General features: G+C 35.9%; 1 protein-coding gene across 2 annotated transcripts in view; it reads left to right on the top strand.

Annotated features, from left to right (window-relative positions):
* The window catches only part of LOC126458324 (thioredoxin domain-containing protein 11), a 143,897-nt gene extending 133,481 nt beyond the window's left edge, over nucleotides 1-10,416 (top strand). For both annotated transcript variants that reach the window (XM_050095279.1, XM_050095280.1), the window contains exons 9-11: nucleotides 268-477; nucleotides 7,998-8,191; nucleotides 9,350-10,416. In XM_050095279.1, the coding sequence (XP_049951236.1) occupies nucleotides 268-477; nucleotides 7,998-8,191; nucleotides 9,350-9,743 (798 nt within the window). In that variant the 3' untranslated portion in view covers nucleotides 9,744-10,416. The remainder of the gene's footprint in view (nucleotides 1-267; nucleotides 478-7,997; nucleotides 8,192-9,349) is intronic.
* The last annotated feature ends 8,913 nt before the right edge of the window (nucleotides 10,417-19,329 follow it).

Here is a 19,329-nt window from a genome sequence, read left to right as displayed (position 1 = left end):
TAGCTTTAACATCAATTAGATTCAATGGTTTCTATTTACCAATATAAAAACTTATTGATAAAATAATGGTTTGCCTTCTGTCCCGAATAGTGTTTATCTACCTTTTCGTTTCTGTGTTTTGAATTCAAATTTTATTATTTGTTAGCGATTAATGCCCACTGTGTGTTTCAAGTAACTCGTATACTTCGAAACCATTCAAGAAATGTTACTGCAGTTAGAAAAAGTAATTAGTTGTTTTTCTGAAATGTGCGCACTTTTTAATTTCAGGTAGAAAGTGCATATGTATTGGAAGGAAAACCTAGCAAAGGAATGATAGTTGATTTTGTGCTGAATTATACTCAGGGTAGCTTGAAAAGGTCTCTGCGATCCAGCCCTGAATTTCACTGTGATCATGATAATTCTGGTCACGGACAAAAAATATGTATTCCAGAGCTAACTTCACTCACATTCCATCATTTTGTGATGGATCCTCAGGAGGTAATAATAGTACTATTTTTTTAATATTTAGAACTTCAAAATGGTGAAGCTATAATGATTTTGCATGAAACATTTTCATTACAAGTTGTCATAACCAGTTAATCCCTGGTTCTAAAGCTTTTTGCCTACGAGTTGATTCATTCATATCCTAGTATAAAGACATAGCCATATAAACAATAGAATGAATAAAGTCAACTATTCACTGTATATTTGAACTATAATGCTCAGTCTGTTGTTTATGTACCTATTCACTGCTTAATTTCAATTATAAGGTAACTGTTTTTATTCTATAGATTTCACCCAAGATTTTCTGTTGTTATATCATAAAAAGCCTCAGCATAGATCATGAAATTGTATGACTTAAATTCCACAAGACACAGATCGACAACTAGGTACACATGTTCTGGATGACAGCTTGTGACATATGTGCATCTACAATTGGATTTCAAGCTCCTGATCTCTGAGATAAGTGCCATATATGTCCCTGGTGGATCCATTGATAAAGGATAAAATTGTTTGGTAGACCACAGAATTGTGGCAGTGTTGCAGAAATATATTCACAAGGCGTATTCGTGGCTCTGTGTTAATGTGTTGGAGAATACGTCCTGGAGGTCCTGCAATAAGAGACAAAATGTGTAGCCATAAGATGTGTTGTACATAATACTGCTCTGTTATATGTTTTATTGTATTTACTAAAGGTGTGTAACGTACCACAGCCACTCGGGTGAACAAACTGGTGTGTTGTGTTATAGAAAATGTGGGACTGATGTAAAATGGGGATATTTGATGGTTCCAAAGTGTGTGTGCCCATGTGTCAAGTGAATTACAGTGGTGTAGGTAGACATTGAAGCATGTCAAATTATCACCAGCCCCTCCCTTGTATGACAAACAATGAGATAGCTAAATGTTCTTGAAATCATTGTCCAATCTGGCATCCCTCTCTGCTGGTTGTATGGTGAAATTATCAAGATTTCTGTTGTTATTTGTGTGTACACTCACATATCCTCTTTTCTAAACTCGTATGACTGACAAGTTCTGAACTGCATAAGTATTGACTGAACCAATGCAGTGATAAATATTATCTCGTTTTCAGACTAGAAGTCAGCATCAGTGAAAGCAGTGACCTGGTCTGTAAAGTTTAACACAATATCATTTGACAGAAGAGGCACATATCTCCATTTTCATTCTTTTTCATATAGTTACCATTGCTATACAGATATCAAGCGGCTGCCATACAGTAATTTAATGAAATATTTAAATCACTTTACTGTCATAATACTTTGTACGTAGGGCATCCACAATCAAAATATTCTGTGTTGAATTGGAAGCAATTCTGTGACTGTTAAAACTCTTCATTCAAAGATACGTCAGTTTCAAAAATCGTATTTGGATTATGAGGTGTCTGTATACAAATGCATAAAGAGCCTTAATAGAATTCTGGCAATGGCAGGTAACTGAAAATAAAACCAATTTGTCTAGTGTCTACTTACACTCAGTCCATAAAACCAATATGTTTAAAAGCTGAAAAAAGCACATTCCCTGACATTCTCATCATGGTGTTTAAAATTTGTAACTTGTGAACGGGCAAACATCAGAGGGTGGGATCCTTGGTAGTTAGGAGCTCCATTGTTACCCACGTTATGGGGCACTTTAGGGACAAGACTGCCAAGGAGGGAAAGAAAGCCAGTGTGCACTCCGTGGGCATACTGGTTGGAGTCATTCCAGATGTGAAAGGGTCCTTCCAGATGCCATGAAGAGCGCAAGGTGCAGCCAACTGCAGGTGGTGGCTCACATTAGTACCAATGATGTGTGTCACCCTAGTTTCAAGTGGCTAACAGAAGAGGTAAAGGCTGCCAATCTTGCTTGGGAAATGAGAGCAGCTCACCATTTGCAGTATAGTTGACAGGACTGATTGTGAACCTTTGATACAGAGCTGAGTGGAGGGTATGAATCAGAAGCTCAGATGGTTATGTGATCATGTAGGCTGTAGATTCCTCAACTTGCACCATAGGGTGGCGGGGTTTTGGGTTCTGCTGAATAGGTCAGGAGTCCACTACATGCAGGAGGTGACTACACTGGTAGCAGGAACTATGTGGTGTGGAATGGGCAGTTTTTGGGTTAGAGGGTCTTGGGGGGGGAAATACAAAAAGAGCTTCAGTCTCAAAGGTTGCAGGTTGAACATAGAAAGAACATATATACAGGAACCAACAGCATTAACAGTTGTAAAGTGTTGTAGCTGTGTTGGGAAAGTACCAGCTCCAAGCGCTAATGGAAAGCACTGATCCTCAAAATGTTATAGGCACTGAAAGCTGGCTAAAGCCGGAGATTTCAACCAAAATTTTTGCAAAGAACCTAATGGTGTTCTGAAACGATAGGCTAAAACACTGTTGGCAGTGGCATGTTTGTTGCTGTTAGAAGTAGTTTATCTCATAGTGAAACTGAAGCAGGTAGTTCCTATGAATTAGTATGGGCAGAAGTCATTCTTGGCAACCAGAATAAAATAATAATTGGATCCTTTTACCAACCTCTCAACACAGATTATATAGTTGCTGAAAGATTCAAAGAAAACTTGACGTTAGTTTCAAACTTGTACCGGACTCATATAATTATAGTTGGTGGTGACTTTAATTTGCTCTTGATATGTTGGTGAAAATACATGTTTAAATCTGGAGGTACGCATAAACATCATCCAAAATTGTGCTAAACACATTCTCTGAAAATTTTTCGAGCAGTTAGTTCATGGTTGTGAAAACACACTTGACCTTTTAGCAACAAATAATCCTGGGCTAATAACAAGCATTGTAACAGATACAGGGGTTAGTGAACACAGGATTGTCATAGCGAGATTGAATATTGTAACCCTCAAATTTTCAAAAAATAAATGAAAAATATACCTATTCAAAAAATCAGATAAAAATTCACTTGACGCCTTCCTAAGAGACAATCTCCACTCCTTCCAAATTAAAAATTTAAGTGTAGACAAGATGTGGCTTGAATTCAAAGAAACGGTATCGACAGCAGTTGGGAGATTTATGTCAAAGAAATTAACAAATGACTGTGCAGATCCCCCTTGATGCACAAAACAGGTCAGAAACAACAACAAAAAATGCCAAATTCAAAGAAATGCAAAGTCCCCAAGACTGGTGATCTTTTACAAAAGCTCAAAATTTAGTGCAGATATCAGTCAGTGCGAGATGCCTATAATAGTATCCACAACAAAAGTTTATGTCCTGGCAGAAAATCCAAAGAGATTCTGGTCGTGCGTATTGTATAGTAGAAGCAAAAAAACAGTCAGTGCCTTCTCTGTGTGATAGCAATGTAAATGCTATCAACAATAGTGCTGCGAGAACAGAGTTACTAAACAGATCTTTTGAAATTCTTTCACCAAAGAAGATAAAGTAAATATTGCAGAATTCGAATCAAGAACAGCTGCCAACATGAGTGACTTAGAAGTAGATATCCTTGGAGTAGTGAAGCAACTTAAATCACTTAATAACAGCAAGTCTTTGGGTCCAAACTGTTTATCAATTAGGTTCCTTTCAGAGTATGCTGATGTTATAGCTCCATACTTAACAATCATATACAACAACTTGCTCGATGAAAGACCCATACGCAAAGACTGGAAAGTTGCACAGGACACACCAATATTCAAGAAAGGTAGTAGGAGTAATCCACTAAATTACAGGCTCATATCGTAAATATTGATTTGCAGCAGGATTTTGGAACACTATGAATTAGCTCGAAGAGAACGGTGTAGTGACACAAAGCCACCACTGGTTTAGAAAAAAATCATTCGTGCGAAACACACCAGCTCTTTACACGTACAGTGTTAAGTGCTATTGACAAGGGATTTGAAATAGATTTCATATTTCTACATTTTGATGGCCTTTGACACTGTACCACACAAGCAAATTGTGGTGAAATTGTGTGCTTAAGAATATCGACTTGGTTATATGACTGGATTTGTGACTTCCTGTCAGAGAGGTCATAGTTCATAGTAATTGACAGAAAGTCATTGAGTAAAACAGAAGTGATTTCTGGTATTCCCCAAGTAGTGTTATAGGGCCTCTGCTATTCCATATCTATACAAATGATTTAGGAGACAATCTGACCAGGTTGTTTGCAGATGATGCAGTTGTTTGTTGTCGTGTAAATTCATCATAAGATCAAAACAAATTGCAAAGTGATTTAGAAAAGATATCTGGATGTGATGTGCAAAAGTCTGCAATTGATCCTAACTAATGAAAGCTGTGTGGTCATCCACATGAGTGCTGAAAGGAACCCATTAAAACTTTAGTTACACGATAAATCAGTCTAGTCTGAAGGCCATAAATTCAAGTAAATACCTAGGAATTACAATTACAAACAATTTAAATTGGAAAGAACACACAAAAAAATGTTGTGGAGGGGTTTGGGGGGGGGGGGGGGGGAGTGAACCAAAGACTGTGTTTTATTGGCAGAATACTTAGAAAATGTAACAGATCTACTAAAGAGACTGGCTACAGTGCGCTTGTCCGTCCTCTTTTGGAGTACTGTGTGGTCTGGGATCCTTACCAGAGTACATCGAGAAAGTTCAAAGAAGAGCAGCATGTTTTGTATTATCACAAAATAGGGGAGAGGGTGTCATGGACGTAATTTGGGATGGACGCCATTAAAAAAAAGGCATTTCTCATTGCTGCAGAATCTTCTCACAAAATTTCAGTCAGCAACATTCTCCTCCGAATGCAAAAATATTTTGTTGACAGTGCTCTACAAAGGGAAAAATGATCATCATAATAAAATAAGGAAAATCAGAGTTCGCTTAGAAAGATATAGATGTTTGTTTTTTCCATGCACTGTTCGAGCGGAGTAATAGAGAATTGTTGTGGAGGTGGTTTGATGAACCATCTACTGGGTGCTCAAGTGTGATTTGCAAAGTATCCATGTAGATGTAGGTGGAATAAAAAATAGTGGCTAAGGCCTTCCCGAAACCTTAAAACAAACACACACACATATCAAAAATGGGATTGTAATGGATATTAAATTAATAATTTGGAAAGATACTCTGCAAAGAATCACATTTGAAATGTTGTTGGGGAAACAGCTGTTAGAATAATGTCAAATTTTACCTCCACCGTTGACAGCCTGAGGAGGAAGCGTTTATGTTGCCAGTACTAAATTAACCGCAAGATGCGGTGTGGCCCACTCGGAAAGCTGTGCATGCACATTGTTGCAAATGGGCGTATCTGGGTTCCAGTTCCCCAACTGAAATGTTGGGGGCTGGTTGTACATTTTTAAAAACAGTCTATAAGAATTAGAAACAGTAATTCTGTTTCTGAGTTGCTTTTATCCAAGTTACTGTTGCAGTTGATTTTGAAATGTTTTCAGATACTATACCTATTGTGATGCCCTTATGATTAATAATAATTTCAATACTTTTTAAAAATGTTTACACAGATAATTTTTTTCACTCTGGTAGGAATGGAATTCCTCTGATGTAAATTAGTCTGTGAGTTGAGGGTATTTTCAGCAGTTTCTTTCAGTTCACAAAAAGTCGCAAGTTGTTCTAGAATAATTAGGATATTACTGTTTCCTTCCCAGTGAAGTATTTGAAGATTGATGGGAAAATCAGATATTGTGTGTCCTGGCTCCTCCAAGTGCGTGCTCGGAACTGACTTAGCAGTGGAATTATCAGTATGTTGTGTAAATCATATTTCAAAGCTCCATCCTGTTTGGCCAATGTATTTTTAAGCACAGCTGTTGCAAGATATACTGTACACACTTGGGAATTTAAATAATTCACTTATGGGAATATGTCTAAGAAAATAGGTAAACAGTTGATTGCAGTGTATAACACCAGCCTATTCTATCCCTAAAAATAATGGCAATAAATATAAACATAAGAAACAAACAAAAAGTGAACTATTTAAATCCCCAGGTTTGTTTATCCATCAACATTTCAAAACCAGTTCTTTGCAGAATATCTTCATAAATTATTAACACTATGTTCCCACTTTTGACATTTTTAACAGATTCTGTTTTAGGTTTTGGGATTGTCTTAGCCCCAGGTTTTTTCATTTATGAACTTTCACACATTTTCAAGTTAGCTATTTTAAATACTTTGGTGAGAAAGTTGGGGAATGTGCTTTTTTCTGGCTTTTAAACAGATCACTTTTATGTATTACTGCTAGTGGATACAAAGCTTATCAGTTTTATTTTGTATTACATGCCATTACCAAAATTCTAATATGTTGTTTGGTACAATTGTATACAGTTAAACACCTGAGGATCCAAATACAGTTTACGAAACTGGTTGCAGCTGTCCTTCTTATCCAATACTTTGTCATTTCTTCACTTCTAGCTTCAAAATTCCATTTCTGGCAAACAGTGTATATTTTTGCTCTGTTAGCATCATTTTGTGCTGCCTGATCATATATGAACACATTGCAAGATTGTGCAGTTAATTCTTTATTTATCATATTGCACAAACATAAGGAATAAAATCCATTACCATACAGCTACACCATTGAAGACAAATTGCTGGAAACCGCATCTACCATAAAAATCTAGTAGTAAGTATCCAAATGAACATTAAGTGGAGTGATCGCATAAAATGAGGAAGAGGGAAAGCACTTGCCAGATTGAGATTCATACATAGAATCATAAGGAAAAGTGGCTCACCCACAAAAGAAGCAGCTTACAAGTCACTAGTTCGACCAGTTCTTGAGTATTGTTCATCAGTCTGGGACTTTCATGAGGTAGGACAGAGAGAGAAGAGAAGATCGAATGAAGAGCAGCATGTTTTGTCATGGGATTGTTTGGTCAGCAGAGATGCTCATCAAACTCCAGTGGCAGACACAACAAGAGAGGCGTTGCATTTGAGAGAGTGGTTTCCAGGAAGAGTCCGACAACATGTTATTTCCTCTCACATACATCTCGCGAAATGACCACAAGATAATTTGAAAAATTAGATCAAATACAGAGGCTTACTGACAGACAATCTTCCCACGTGCCGTGTGTGAGCGGCATGGGGGGGGGGGGGGCGGTGTCCAGTTACTAGAAGTACCCTCTCATACACACCATTAGGTGGCTTGCGAATATGATGTAGATGTATAAATGGTGCCCCAGTCACATTTTAGTTAACAAATTCTGTGATTGTGCTTGTGTAGGCAGATAATATAATAAGGTACTTAGTGTTACATTTTAGTGCTACATGTATACCCAGAGCCTTTTTAACTCATACATGTAATCCTTCCTTTTGATTATAAACTGCCCAAAGTAAAGTGAATTAAAGCTTTTGTCACTTTAGTTGCTGGTACCTGCTTTACAATCACTTGGCATAGAAGCAGCAATCTGTCCTAGAGCCTGAAAATTGTCATCAAATTTCTTTACTTTCTGCTGCTTGATTTCAGGAAACAGGATGTGTATTTCTCTTTCATGTTGGTAGTAATATTATTTGTGAATTTGTGCAGTCTGATAATTCACTTTGAAATAGAATCAGATAATATTCATATGTTATGATGTTACTGATTTTCTTTCAGGATGTTGTGCTGATGTACCATTCACCATTCTGCGCTTTTTGCCATAGTGTGGCCTACGTTTTCCTCACAGTTGCTCGTTATTTTAGAAGTGTCCCAAGATTGAAGTTTGCTCGTATTGATGGTGAAAATAATGATCTCCCTTGGCAATTCACTGTTCATCATTATCCAAGTGTACTATTTTTTCCTGCACACAGGTAATTTCTTGTTTGACCATAATTTTTATGAAATTGAATGAAACATGAAATGAGTATAGATGGCCATTTATGTAGAATATTATCTTGGTTATAATTTGTGTACTGACTGCTCATTTCAGTAGCATAGAGAAAAAATGTTGCTATGTTGAGCGTGGAGTCTGTGAAAACTAACAGTACAATTTAATGTTTCTAATTGTTTACTTTGGTACGAATATGCAAAAACAGACAAACAACCCTGTAAATTCATATTCATCTGGAAACATATGGGACAGCATGTGTGCTAGATAACATCGTCATATATTCTTGATTGTGGGAACAAATTCAGTTCATATACATCTTCTTCTGGGAGTAGGCATGTATTACTCTGTGTTATTGTTTAGCATATAAATTGAATTCATTGTGTAGCGCAAATAACAAGGGTGTTAGCAAAGTGCTTGCTTGAAGTTAGTGATTAAATGTGGAATAATGCAAGAAACACTATATACTTGTAGCTTATAGAAACAATAACGTGTAACAGTCTCCAAGAAAAGAAAAAAGAAAAAAAAGGTGAAACAATATAGATTAATCAGATTGTTGCCAGGGAAGTTTGAAAGCAGTCAAGGGTACAAATAAAAAATGTTGTTCTAGAAAATCAGTTTGGATTTAGTTGTGAATGATCAACAAATTATATGGGAAAACAAAGTAACGTAATTGATTGATGTAGTCAAAATATGGCACTGCTCATAAGCAAGTTCATCATAAACGTTAATTGAAGATGTATACAACACCTGTGTTTTTAATTCCAAGATGTCATGTACTGTTTTTGTTTGTGCTAGTAAAATAACACTACATGCTGTGCAGCTCTACACTGGAGCCAAATGAGAAGCTACTGAACAAAATTAAGGACAATTTCTTTTATGAGCTAATCAACTGCTGGTTACTTGTGTATGTTATTCACATTGACAGAAAATAAATATGCTCCTTTTGTTTTATAGTTCACAATGCATCAGGTTTTAATTTCCTGTATGTTAATGGCGTGTGAAACAGTAGAATAAGCTTGTCCTTGAGCCAGTGATGGCAATAGAATATATGAAGATAAGTTATTGTCAATTATACATGATAACTTTGTGCAATTTAATTATCATCCGAACTCATTTCACTTGTCTCCTTGTTTTTCAGGAAATCGGAGAGTCGTGTATTCCCACGCAATCTGCCGGTAACTGTGCCTAATATGGTAGCTTTTGTGCTATCAAACACAGAATATGGCCCACGACGACTTGTTGCAGTTGCTGGTCTATGTGCAGGCTGGGGAGGGGGAAGAGATCCTGCAGGAGCACTTGACTGTGTTGCACGCACTCGTAGGGAAAATTTAGCAGCTCTTGCAGCCACCCTAGCTGAAATAAGAGCAACACTAAGGCGAGGAGGCGGAGTCAGTGAGACACGTGCTGGCCGCCGTTTACTCCGCCGTTTGCAACATTTGCGACATCTGCATCTACAGCTGGGAGCAGCCGATTATGTGACAGATGAGCACATTTCGATAGCTGAATCTACTGCTTTTCAGGATAAACTCTGACAGAAGGCTTAGCCATCATCAGAGAAATGGTCTCGGGTTATTAAGACAGGCATTCCAGAGTACATATTAAGTGGATTGCTATCTTTCCTGCTGACAGTACTATAGAGAGACTGAAATATTAGGATGTGTTGTTTATCACTTCTCTGCATGCATGTCTCTCGAAACAAGTTATGGCTGGAGAAAGTTTTAACAAGAAGAGAATGGAATGCATTTTTAATCTCAATGATGTATACTGTGATCATTGGGGGACAATTTTAGTGTTACTGTCTTGTGAAAGAGCTGTACTTTCATTATGTGTGGTCGTCCTGTTGCTGTTTTCACGGTGATAAACATTAGTGAGTGACTTTAAATGATGATATTTTTACATTTTTTTGAAGAATGCATAGAGAATTTACAAAACTTTTGGAATTCTATAGGGGCCAACATATCTTAACGTGTTTTAAGATAGGACACTGGATTATATTGCTACTGGAGATATTTTTTTATGAAGCGGTACTGACGGGTGCTGCATTAATATTTTTCATAGCGCCAATGAACTACGAGGGATAGACTAAAGTGTTGGAGTGCTATATAGATGCATTGCTCAGTGATTATTGTTATTGTTGTTATTTTGTTTATTAATTTATGGAATGATTTTAACTTATTTATCACAATAAATATTGTTATAATGTGAGTCTGGAGAAGTCATCTTGGCAAGTGAAACATCAAACAATGAAGCAAAGCAATTAGACAAGATATACAAATCATTGTGTTCATTAATAAATTCTTCCTTTTGGATTCTGTACAACACCGTGAATTAGCCTAAAAGTAAAGGTGATGTGAGAAGGCAGTAAAAATGTCAGGAGCATACGTTCTTTTCATTTGTGGTTTTGCTTCATCATTTGCTGTTCTGCCTGTCCAGTGGACAGTGAATGAGCCTCTTTTCATTTGCTTTAGTACGATAAAGCATTTTTCATTACAAAATAATACCACTATATTTCAGAGAAATTCATTTTAATTCAGGAAACTCCATTTATAAGACACATTCATTCCTTGGCAATCCACTGAATTAGACTGTTGCTAATTTTTCCTGCTGTAAGAGTATTTAGTAAATACTGCTAGGGTGTAACTTTTTCCCCCTGGCTACAACATCATGTATTAGTGATACAAAACAAACACCCAATCTCCTGTTGATTCTTAATAAGACATAATTTTTCGTTTGTCAGGTGTGATTCCAGTGATTGGCTGGTTCTTTGCATCCCTGTTATACCGTCTAGTCATCTTGTGATCTCCCTTCCTGCTGGTAGTATTGCTAAAATATTTAAGTAATCATTTCCTATGTGAACCACTTTTCATAAAGGCCTTTTAGTTACATAAGTATGTTAGTTACTACAAAATGGTTAAGGCTGCACCACATTTTATATGATCACGCTGTTTATGAATACATGAGAGATTCTGAAAATAATTATGGTTGCCCTATCTTTGCCCATTGCTTCACTCATTTCAGGGTCATTCATTTGACATTTCATTGTGTGGTTTGTTGAATCATATCTTGAACTCTAAGGTATAACTGCAGTTTCTGTTGGGTATTACATGGGATTTTAAAATTTGGTTAATGGAAACAATTTGAACCCTAGGTGACTAATGTACAATTTGAGTAGTGTATTATTCCTTCAACAATTTAATTTCACCTATCTTAATGTTACACAGTGAAGTTCCAGTTCTCATTGTCATAGTGAAAAAGTCTATATGTATATTATGTAATTGTAGACATTGTGTTTGTGAACTGGTTCACATTTATTTAACGAATTATAGCCTTTCCTCTACAACTGAAAACCATACCTATAAACAAAGATGACTTAATTTTATTTCATTTGTAGTGTAGTTTGTGAATTGCCATTCCTCACATAAGTTACTTCATTTATGACAACAGTAGTTCCTTGTTGTGCCCTTAGTATTCTTTTACTAGATTTTAGAATTTTCCATGAAATTACAGCATAATGCATCGGCTTTGAAGTATTACCCAGTAGGTCTGATTCATAATTTCCATTCAAACAATGGAAAGTCCAGGATGAAATAATGATAATAGTATGAAAAAGATCGATTGCTACTCACCATATAGAGGAGACATTGACTCACAGACAGTCACGATGAAAAGACTGCTAAACATTTAAGCATTCGGTGAAAAGGTCTTCTGCGAAAATAGAAAATACACACAATCACACAAGCACTACCTGCAAACACATGACCACTGTGTCCTGTTGCTGTGGCTGGACTCAGTGGCTGGAAACGGTGTTTTGTGGTGTGTGTGTGTGTGTGTGTGTGTGTGTGTGTGTGTGTGTGTGTGTGTGTGTGTGTGTGTGTTTTTAGCAGTCTTTTCATTCTGTCTGTGGCTCATCTCCTCTATATAGTGAGAAGCAGTCTATCCTTTCGATAATATTGTTGTTATTTCATAATTTCCATTGTTTTTTAACTTGTATGTGATTCAGTCTTCCATGCTTTTATTTCTTCATTATAGTTTAGTCACAAGCAGATTTATGTTTGAATGCATGGTTTTGTCGCAGTATGCATTGAAAATTTCTGTGAACTTTGAGTGGATTTCTTCTCAGCCATTGTCAAGTGGTAATTGTCTGCTGTGACTCACTTTGTATATGAGGTGGTTTCAAAAAGCATTGGGAATTTTCATTTTTTGGAAATAATTTTATTTATTCATCTGCATTAATGTTATCTCTATTAAAGTAGTCCCCATTTGAAGATATACACTTATGTCAGCATTTCTTCAAATCCCGAAAACACTTCTGGATCTCAATCTTTGAGAGAGCACTTGGCTCTTTCACCAATTTGTTTTTAATCTCATCTGAACTTGTTAAACAATAGCCCTTTGAGGTTCTCTTTAGTTTTATAGACAGAAAGAAGTCACACAGGGCCGTATCTGGCAAATATGGAGGATAGGGAATCATTGCACTCACCCTCAAATTCATGAACAAACAATAAATTATGTAATTGTAGACATTGTCTTTGTGAACTGATTCACTTGTATTTAACTAATTATAGTCTTTCCTCTACAACTGAAAACCATACCTATAAACAAAGATGACTTAATTTTATTTAATTTGAAGTGTAGTTTGTAAATTACCATTCCTTACATAAGTTACTTCATTTTTACATAAGTTACTTCATGTATGACAACAGTAGTTCCTTGTTGTACCCTTAGTATTCTTTTACTAGATTTTAGAATTTTTCATGAAATTACAGCATAATGCATTGGCTTTGAAATATTACCCAGTAGGTGTGATTCATAATTCCCATTCAAACAATGTAATTCCGAGATGGAATCTGATTGCTACTCACTGTATAGGAGACATTGACACACAGTCAGGCACTATGAAAAGACTGCTATTATTTTAAGCATTGAGCCAAAAGGTCTTCCGAAATAGAAAACACACACAATTGCACAAGCAAAACTTGCAAACAAATGACCACTGTGTCCTGTTGCTGTGGCTGGACTCAGTGGCTGGAGATGGTGTTTTGTGGTGTGTGCATGTGTGTGTGTGTGTGTGTGTGTGTGTGTGTGTGTGTGTTTGTTGAGCAGTCTTTTTCATTCTGTCTGTCTGTGACTCAACATCTCCTCTGTATAGTGAGAAGTAATCTATCCTTTCCATAACATTGTTGTTATTTCATAACTTCCTGTTTTTTAACTTGCATGTCATTCAGTCTTCCATGTTTTTAAATCTTCATTCTAGTTTAGTCACAAGCAGATTTATGTTTGAATGCATGGTCTTGTTGCAGTATGCATTAAAAATGCCTGTGAACTTTGACAACTGATGACATACTGAACATCCAGTATGGCTACCAGTGTACAGATACATTTCAGATGTGTTTACCACCCCAACAGTGAAAAAAGAGGAGGCAGGAATGAGAGTAATACAACCCATGAAATTACAAAATTCCCAATACTTTTTGAACACATTTTGTATATTGCACTAAAAACTAGCATCATCAACCACGGTATGTCCATTTTGTAAAGCATGTTCTGCAGTGGCATATTTCTGATAAAATGTAGGTGCAGTTACCTGTGGTGTTACATCTGGGGTTGTACCATAGTTTGCACAATTTACCCACATAAATAGTAAGCACACTCGCAGGGTACCTCGTCTACACCAGATATTCTGAGTCCTAAATCATCCTGCAGAGGCATCTGATTTATTAAGTATTGTGCTTTTATCAGTTTTCAGTCTCCGGCAAAAATACACCAACTCATAAGGCCTTTGGAGGTAGATAAAGCACTTGGAACACCTGATGTATAAAAGTTACTTGTATGTTGGGCAGACAGTGCATTCTGTAAATTTGTGTCAGACAGAACATGAGAAACAAAATGTTGTGTGACATCTTTTAGAACATGGACACTCAATTATACTCAGCCAACAACTCTGCATAACATGGACAAACAGATTTTGGAACAGTGTGATAATAGAAGTGATTAAAACGAAAATCTCAGAAAACTGTTCCATTTAGATGACACCAGAATACAGCTTTGGGTCTAGCTATAGTGAGGCTGAAATAGGTAAAACAGATGTGGTACATCAAAATTGTCTTATTTGGTAATGGACACTACTGGCGGCACAATCTACACCACAGTTGTATGAGAATGAATCTGCTAATCACACAGCACTCAGTTACCAAGAGACATTGGCCAAATAGTTCCCAAGTGAAAACTTGTGGAAATTTATCTACACAGCATGGCTGAAAAACTTGAAGATTTTCTTAAGTGTGTGTCTTGTGAAGTGCAAGTGAAATAAGAGGCATACCAAAGAGTTGGTCTCATGCCTGTTATGATTAATCTATTCATACACAGACATATTTAATGGTTTTTAATTTTGTAGGTAATATTTATGCAACTGAATTAAGTTTATTGAGAGCATTAAATTGTGTTTGTGCTCGTTCACTGAATCAGAGTTCCAGAAAAGAATTTTCAAATGTTATTATAAGTATTAATTGCTCCTTACTTCAGCTCAGCTGTCAAGTGGATGGAAATATTTTCTTTTCCTATGACTGCAAGCTACATAACACTTTTACTGTGTGTGTGTGTGTGTGTGTGTGTGTGTGTGTGTGTGTGTGTGTGTGTGTGTGTGTGTGTGTGTGTGTGTGGAGGGACATGCAACTCTTAGGTGTTAACTACATGTGACATTCTTTTGCCTCATTAGAAAAACATTTCATATGTAAATTGCTTCTGAGCAGACATGAAATGAACAATAGTCTGAGGTTTCATGTTTCGCATGCTTCTATATGATTGTTCTATTACTTTAATGGTGTACTGATTCTGATGCATTCATATATTTTAGTTGTGTCCATTTACAAATAGACTTGCAGTAATCAATATAAACAAATTTCATTTCACATAGTCTTCTTGAAAGAAAAATATTCATGTAACATTTCTGGAATAAAATTTTATACACATCAGCAACTGCATTGTTGTATGAATTTACTTATCTGTGAAAATGTTTCAGGCTCAGTTAATCTGCAATACCACTTATATAAAACAGTACATGGGTACTAGTGTTTTGTAGATGCCATTAAACTGCTCATGAGCTAGTATCAGTACAGTACAGTTTATGTATTATATATGTTACTAAATATTTTAAGTCATTTAGAGTCCACCAGACAGGGACATTACCATTTCTCGAACTGATCTTGATTGGCAACAGAAAGCGCAAAGGAAGCAAGCAGCCCCGTCTGCTGGGAACACTACTACATGGAGAGCAATTGTGCAGGAGGAACCAATCCCACCTTCAGGTGATACAACAGCTGAACTTTGTTCTGAGTATCTAGGAAAGTTGTAGAAATGAGACATGGAATGACCTAATGCACACTTAGGTCTCATGAGCACAAAGATTTGAAGATGATATCCACAGTGAACCCAGAATAGCTTCACCAGTCATTTTCAAATCGTCAAACCGACAGCTTAACACAATATTAGTTACATAATGGCTGTGAATCGCCCGTACATAATGTTGTTGTTGTTGTTGTTGTTGACTAATTAACATTCTCTGTTGTGTGTTTGTGTTAAAAATTAGTCTAAACTAGGAAGATGTTTATGTATAAAAATGAATGATTGTATGTCACTATTGGCCAGGAGACCACACCTGGGGTTTTTTGGCCACCTGGACTTGATGCCACTTCGATAAATTGTGCGTTGATCATGATGAAATGATGATGATAATGACAAACCACACCCAGTCTCTAAGCAGATAAAATGTCCAATCCGGCCTGAAACTGAAATTGGACCCCTGCATGGCAGTCAGCTGCACTTACCACTCAGCCACAGAGGCAAACTGATTATAAGTAAATACATACTACAGTGCAGCTGTTGGTTTACAATAGGGCATTCAAAAACTTTGTATCAGTTGCTAAGCATTGTGTTCAAAAAACATATGACGTAATTTTGCAAGATAGTCTGTGTTTTTAGAGTGCTTATTACGGAACATTTATGAAACTGTATTAATTTATTGAATTGCAGCTGAAGTCGAGAGATTGTCATCGGTAAACAAGCTCAGTTATTAGATATGTAAGCCTTTAAAACATAAATGATAAAAGGTTACACAATAAAATGAGTTATGAAGATATTTTAAATTGTAATATCTGAATATTGGTCTATGTATGTAGAGTAACGGTATGACAGAGCCCTTCATAAGAATCCAGACGTTTATACTTGACATTAAATTAAGGAAAGTATGTTTTATACTCCTTTCAACAGAAGGTTGTGCTGCATCCAGAAACAGAACTGAATATTTATTATCAAGCAAACTCACATTTACATGTTTCTCTAATATTAACATAAATATCTTCTTATTTAATTATCAATAACTATTATATGCTGTACAAATGTATGAGTCTTGATCCCTGCTGGTACAGATAACTTGGTGTAAACATTCCATGTGATGTCTTTAGCTTATTTTAAGCAAATATGTCAGCATTTAGGAAATATTCAGCAAACAGGATACGATCAGTATTACAGTAAAGTAGAAGTGCATAAAGCAGATTTTCTTATGTATGTAAGTCTAGACTTTTTAAATTTCAATTTTGTTTGAGTTTCTTCTCAGAATGGATAAACTTAAATGTCTCAGTTAAAATTGACTGAAATACCTGTTTGTGGTCAGTTGAGTTAAAAAAAAAAAAAAAAAAAAAAAAAAGAAAAAGAAAAAAAAAAAAAAAAAAATTCATTTTAGGGCTGAAAACTGTTTTACTTAGAAATGATGTGAAAATCCATGAACAGAAATTACAGTGTGTGTTACTGTAGAACGCTTACTGAAAGGTGCTGTGACAATGCATACACAAAACAATGAATGGTACAGTAATACAGGAACAATACAGTTCTACAGGAGTAGAGGTAAAGTAAGTGGAAAAAAATGTGGTTAAGTTACTTAAAATGTAAGCCATAAAGGAAAATTTGTAAATTGGCAGGAAGATTTGCTTGTAGGGATTAATTGTTGGAAACTGTTCTTGTGGTACTAAGGCAAAGATGCGTTCAATAAAAAGAGGCTGATCAAAACTAAAATTATTTGTGATACACCAATAAAATAAAATAATGATGAAGCAATAAAAATAAAGTAAGCAGATAATAATAATAAAAGTGCTTGTAATATCATTTCCTTCCAATCTCCACCCTTTTTGTCCTAATACATATATCTTTGCTGTGTTAGCATATTGGTACTGCCATTGACTGTAATGAATTATTATTGCCATGTCCTCATTTTCCTCAATTTTTCCCCCCTCTTCAACATATCAAATGCTTTTTTATGTGAACAATGTGCTGGTTCTGTTCTTATCCCCATCTCATGTAACTTTTTGTTTCCTTAAAGAATGAATCTGAATTTCAAAAGATTGACAAACTCCAGTAACATTTTGTGTATAGCATGGAAACTTTTCTTGAGTGCTTGTCTCCCTATGGGACCACTTTGGACTGCTTGTATTTTGTTGCCTCATGCTGCCAACCTTAGCAGTCAAACAATACTGAGTGTGATATCACTAATAACTTTCATTTCAAACTGTTTCATTCTGCTGTACTGTATTTGAGCTGTTGGTGTGAGAACAAGGGATGAAGCCATTCCTCATCCATCATGCGAAGTGCTGAAAAGCAGTTAGTATGGTTCAAACACAAATTATATATGTATATAGTGATTGTATTGTATGACAAATGTGGGTTTTGCTCCTTTGTATTTTCCTTTCAACAGTGGCATTCTGTATGCTGAGAGGAGCTTGTGTCCTTAGTGCCTTGGCTGTGCCCCCCTCCTACGAGCACTCAAGGAAAAGAATGCAGACCACTTTTGTTTCAGCATCACCAAATTTTCATTATCTTTTCATTGCATCTTTCAATTTCTAACTTACCAACATATCCTGCAAAAGGTGGGGATTTGTTTAACATTTGCTGAAGCGGAAGCAACTGGAGGAAGATTAATGGATACGCAAATTGAAAGATGTGGTTGGAATTATGGCATACACTTTATTTTATTTAACATTCATACATCAGTAGAAACTAAAGCCTGGAAACAGAGAAAGAAAATTTTGTGATGTACTGATGCCAAAAGAAAGGATAATAGTATTAAATGCTGAAGACAAGGTGCCAAAAAGATCTGAGGTAACAATGGAAAAAATGGCTTCTTTTAGAACTAATATTGCTATTGTTACTTACTGTTTTCTGCTTCCTGTGTCCTTTTGCTTGTTAAGTTTTGAGCAACTGGAGATATTACTATTTCCTTTCATCATAGAGAATGTTTACTTTCTTCTAATGAACAAATCTGGAAGATTCTGAAAATCTGAAAATTTAGCTTCAACATGATATGAGCTGCTTTTACTTGTCAGATACTGTCAGTACCCATCCTTAAATTTTTCATTTATATTTTAGTCTAGCTCTAAATATATTTTTTTTTTTCATAATTCACTCTTTGTAACCAAAATGCAAAAGTTAATGTATTATGTTATTCCAGTCACTGAGTTGTATATGAACTGCAGTGAACAGATTTTAATGTGACAAAACCTTTGTTTTCCATTTTTTGGTTAATGGTAATAATGTGATAACGGCCACCAACAAAGTGGATAATTGTGGTAGTACTGATTTGTTTTCGACGATAACAAAAGGAAATGTTCTGTCATATGCCTTTCTGTTACTCTATAGTGTTGAACTAAATGCAGTTTAAAAGTGAATCAGTGAAAAATAAAAAGGCTCCAACTGATAACGACAGATATCGTAATTTCTGAAGCCTTTTCAGTCTTAATAGATCAAACAGAAAAAGGAGATGTGCAGAAATATGGAAGGATGGTGACTGAAAAGATAAAGGCACTTAGAAATTAAAAGTTGTGCTTACTGGTTTGTAACCATATGTGGTATGGGGTAATGAAGCACTGATTGTTTTCTTTCATTGATTTTTGTTAGTTTAAACCATTTTTCTATTTCACTTCTGAAGAAGGAATGTTGGTTTCTAATATCAAGCTTTTGATATAGCTTCCTGCACCTTATTTGTGTGGTGTTATATATATTGATTTTAAGAATTGCCTTTAAAATGTAGGGTTCATTTTCAAGTGTTGCACCTAGCTGTTTGTAATTATCTTG

The sequence above is a fragment of the Schistocerca serialis genome, chromosome 2, assembly GCF_023864345.2.
Source record: "Schistocerca serialis cubense isolate TAMUIC-IGC-003099 chromosome 2, iqSchSeri2.2, whole genome shotgun sequence".
In the NCBI taxonomy this organism is placed as follows: Eukaryota; Metazoa; Arthropoda; class Insecta; order Orthoptera; family Acrididae; genus Schistocerca; species Schistocerca serialis.
The sequence above is the reverse complement of the archived record's forward strand: the minus strand, read 5'-3'. Positions and strand labels throughout refer to the sequence as shown.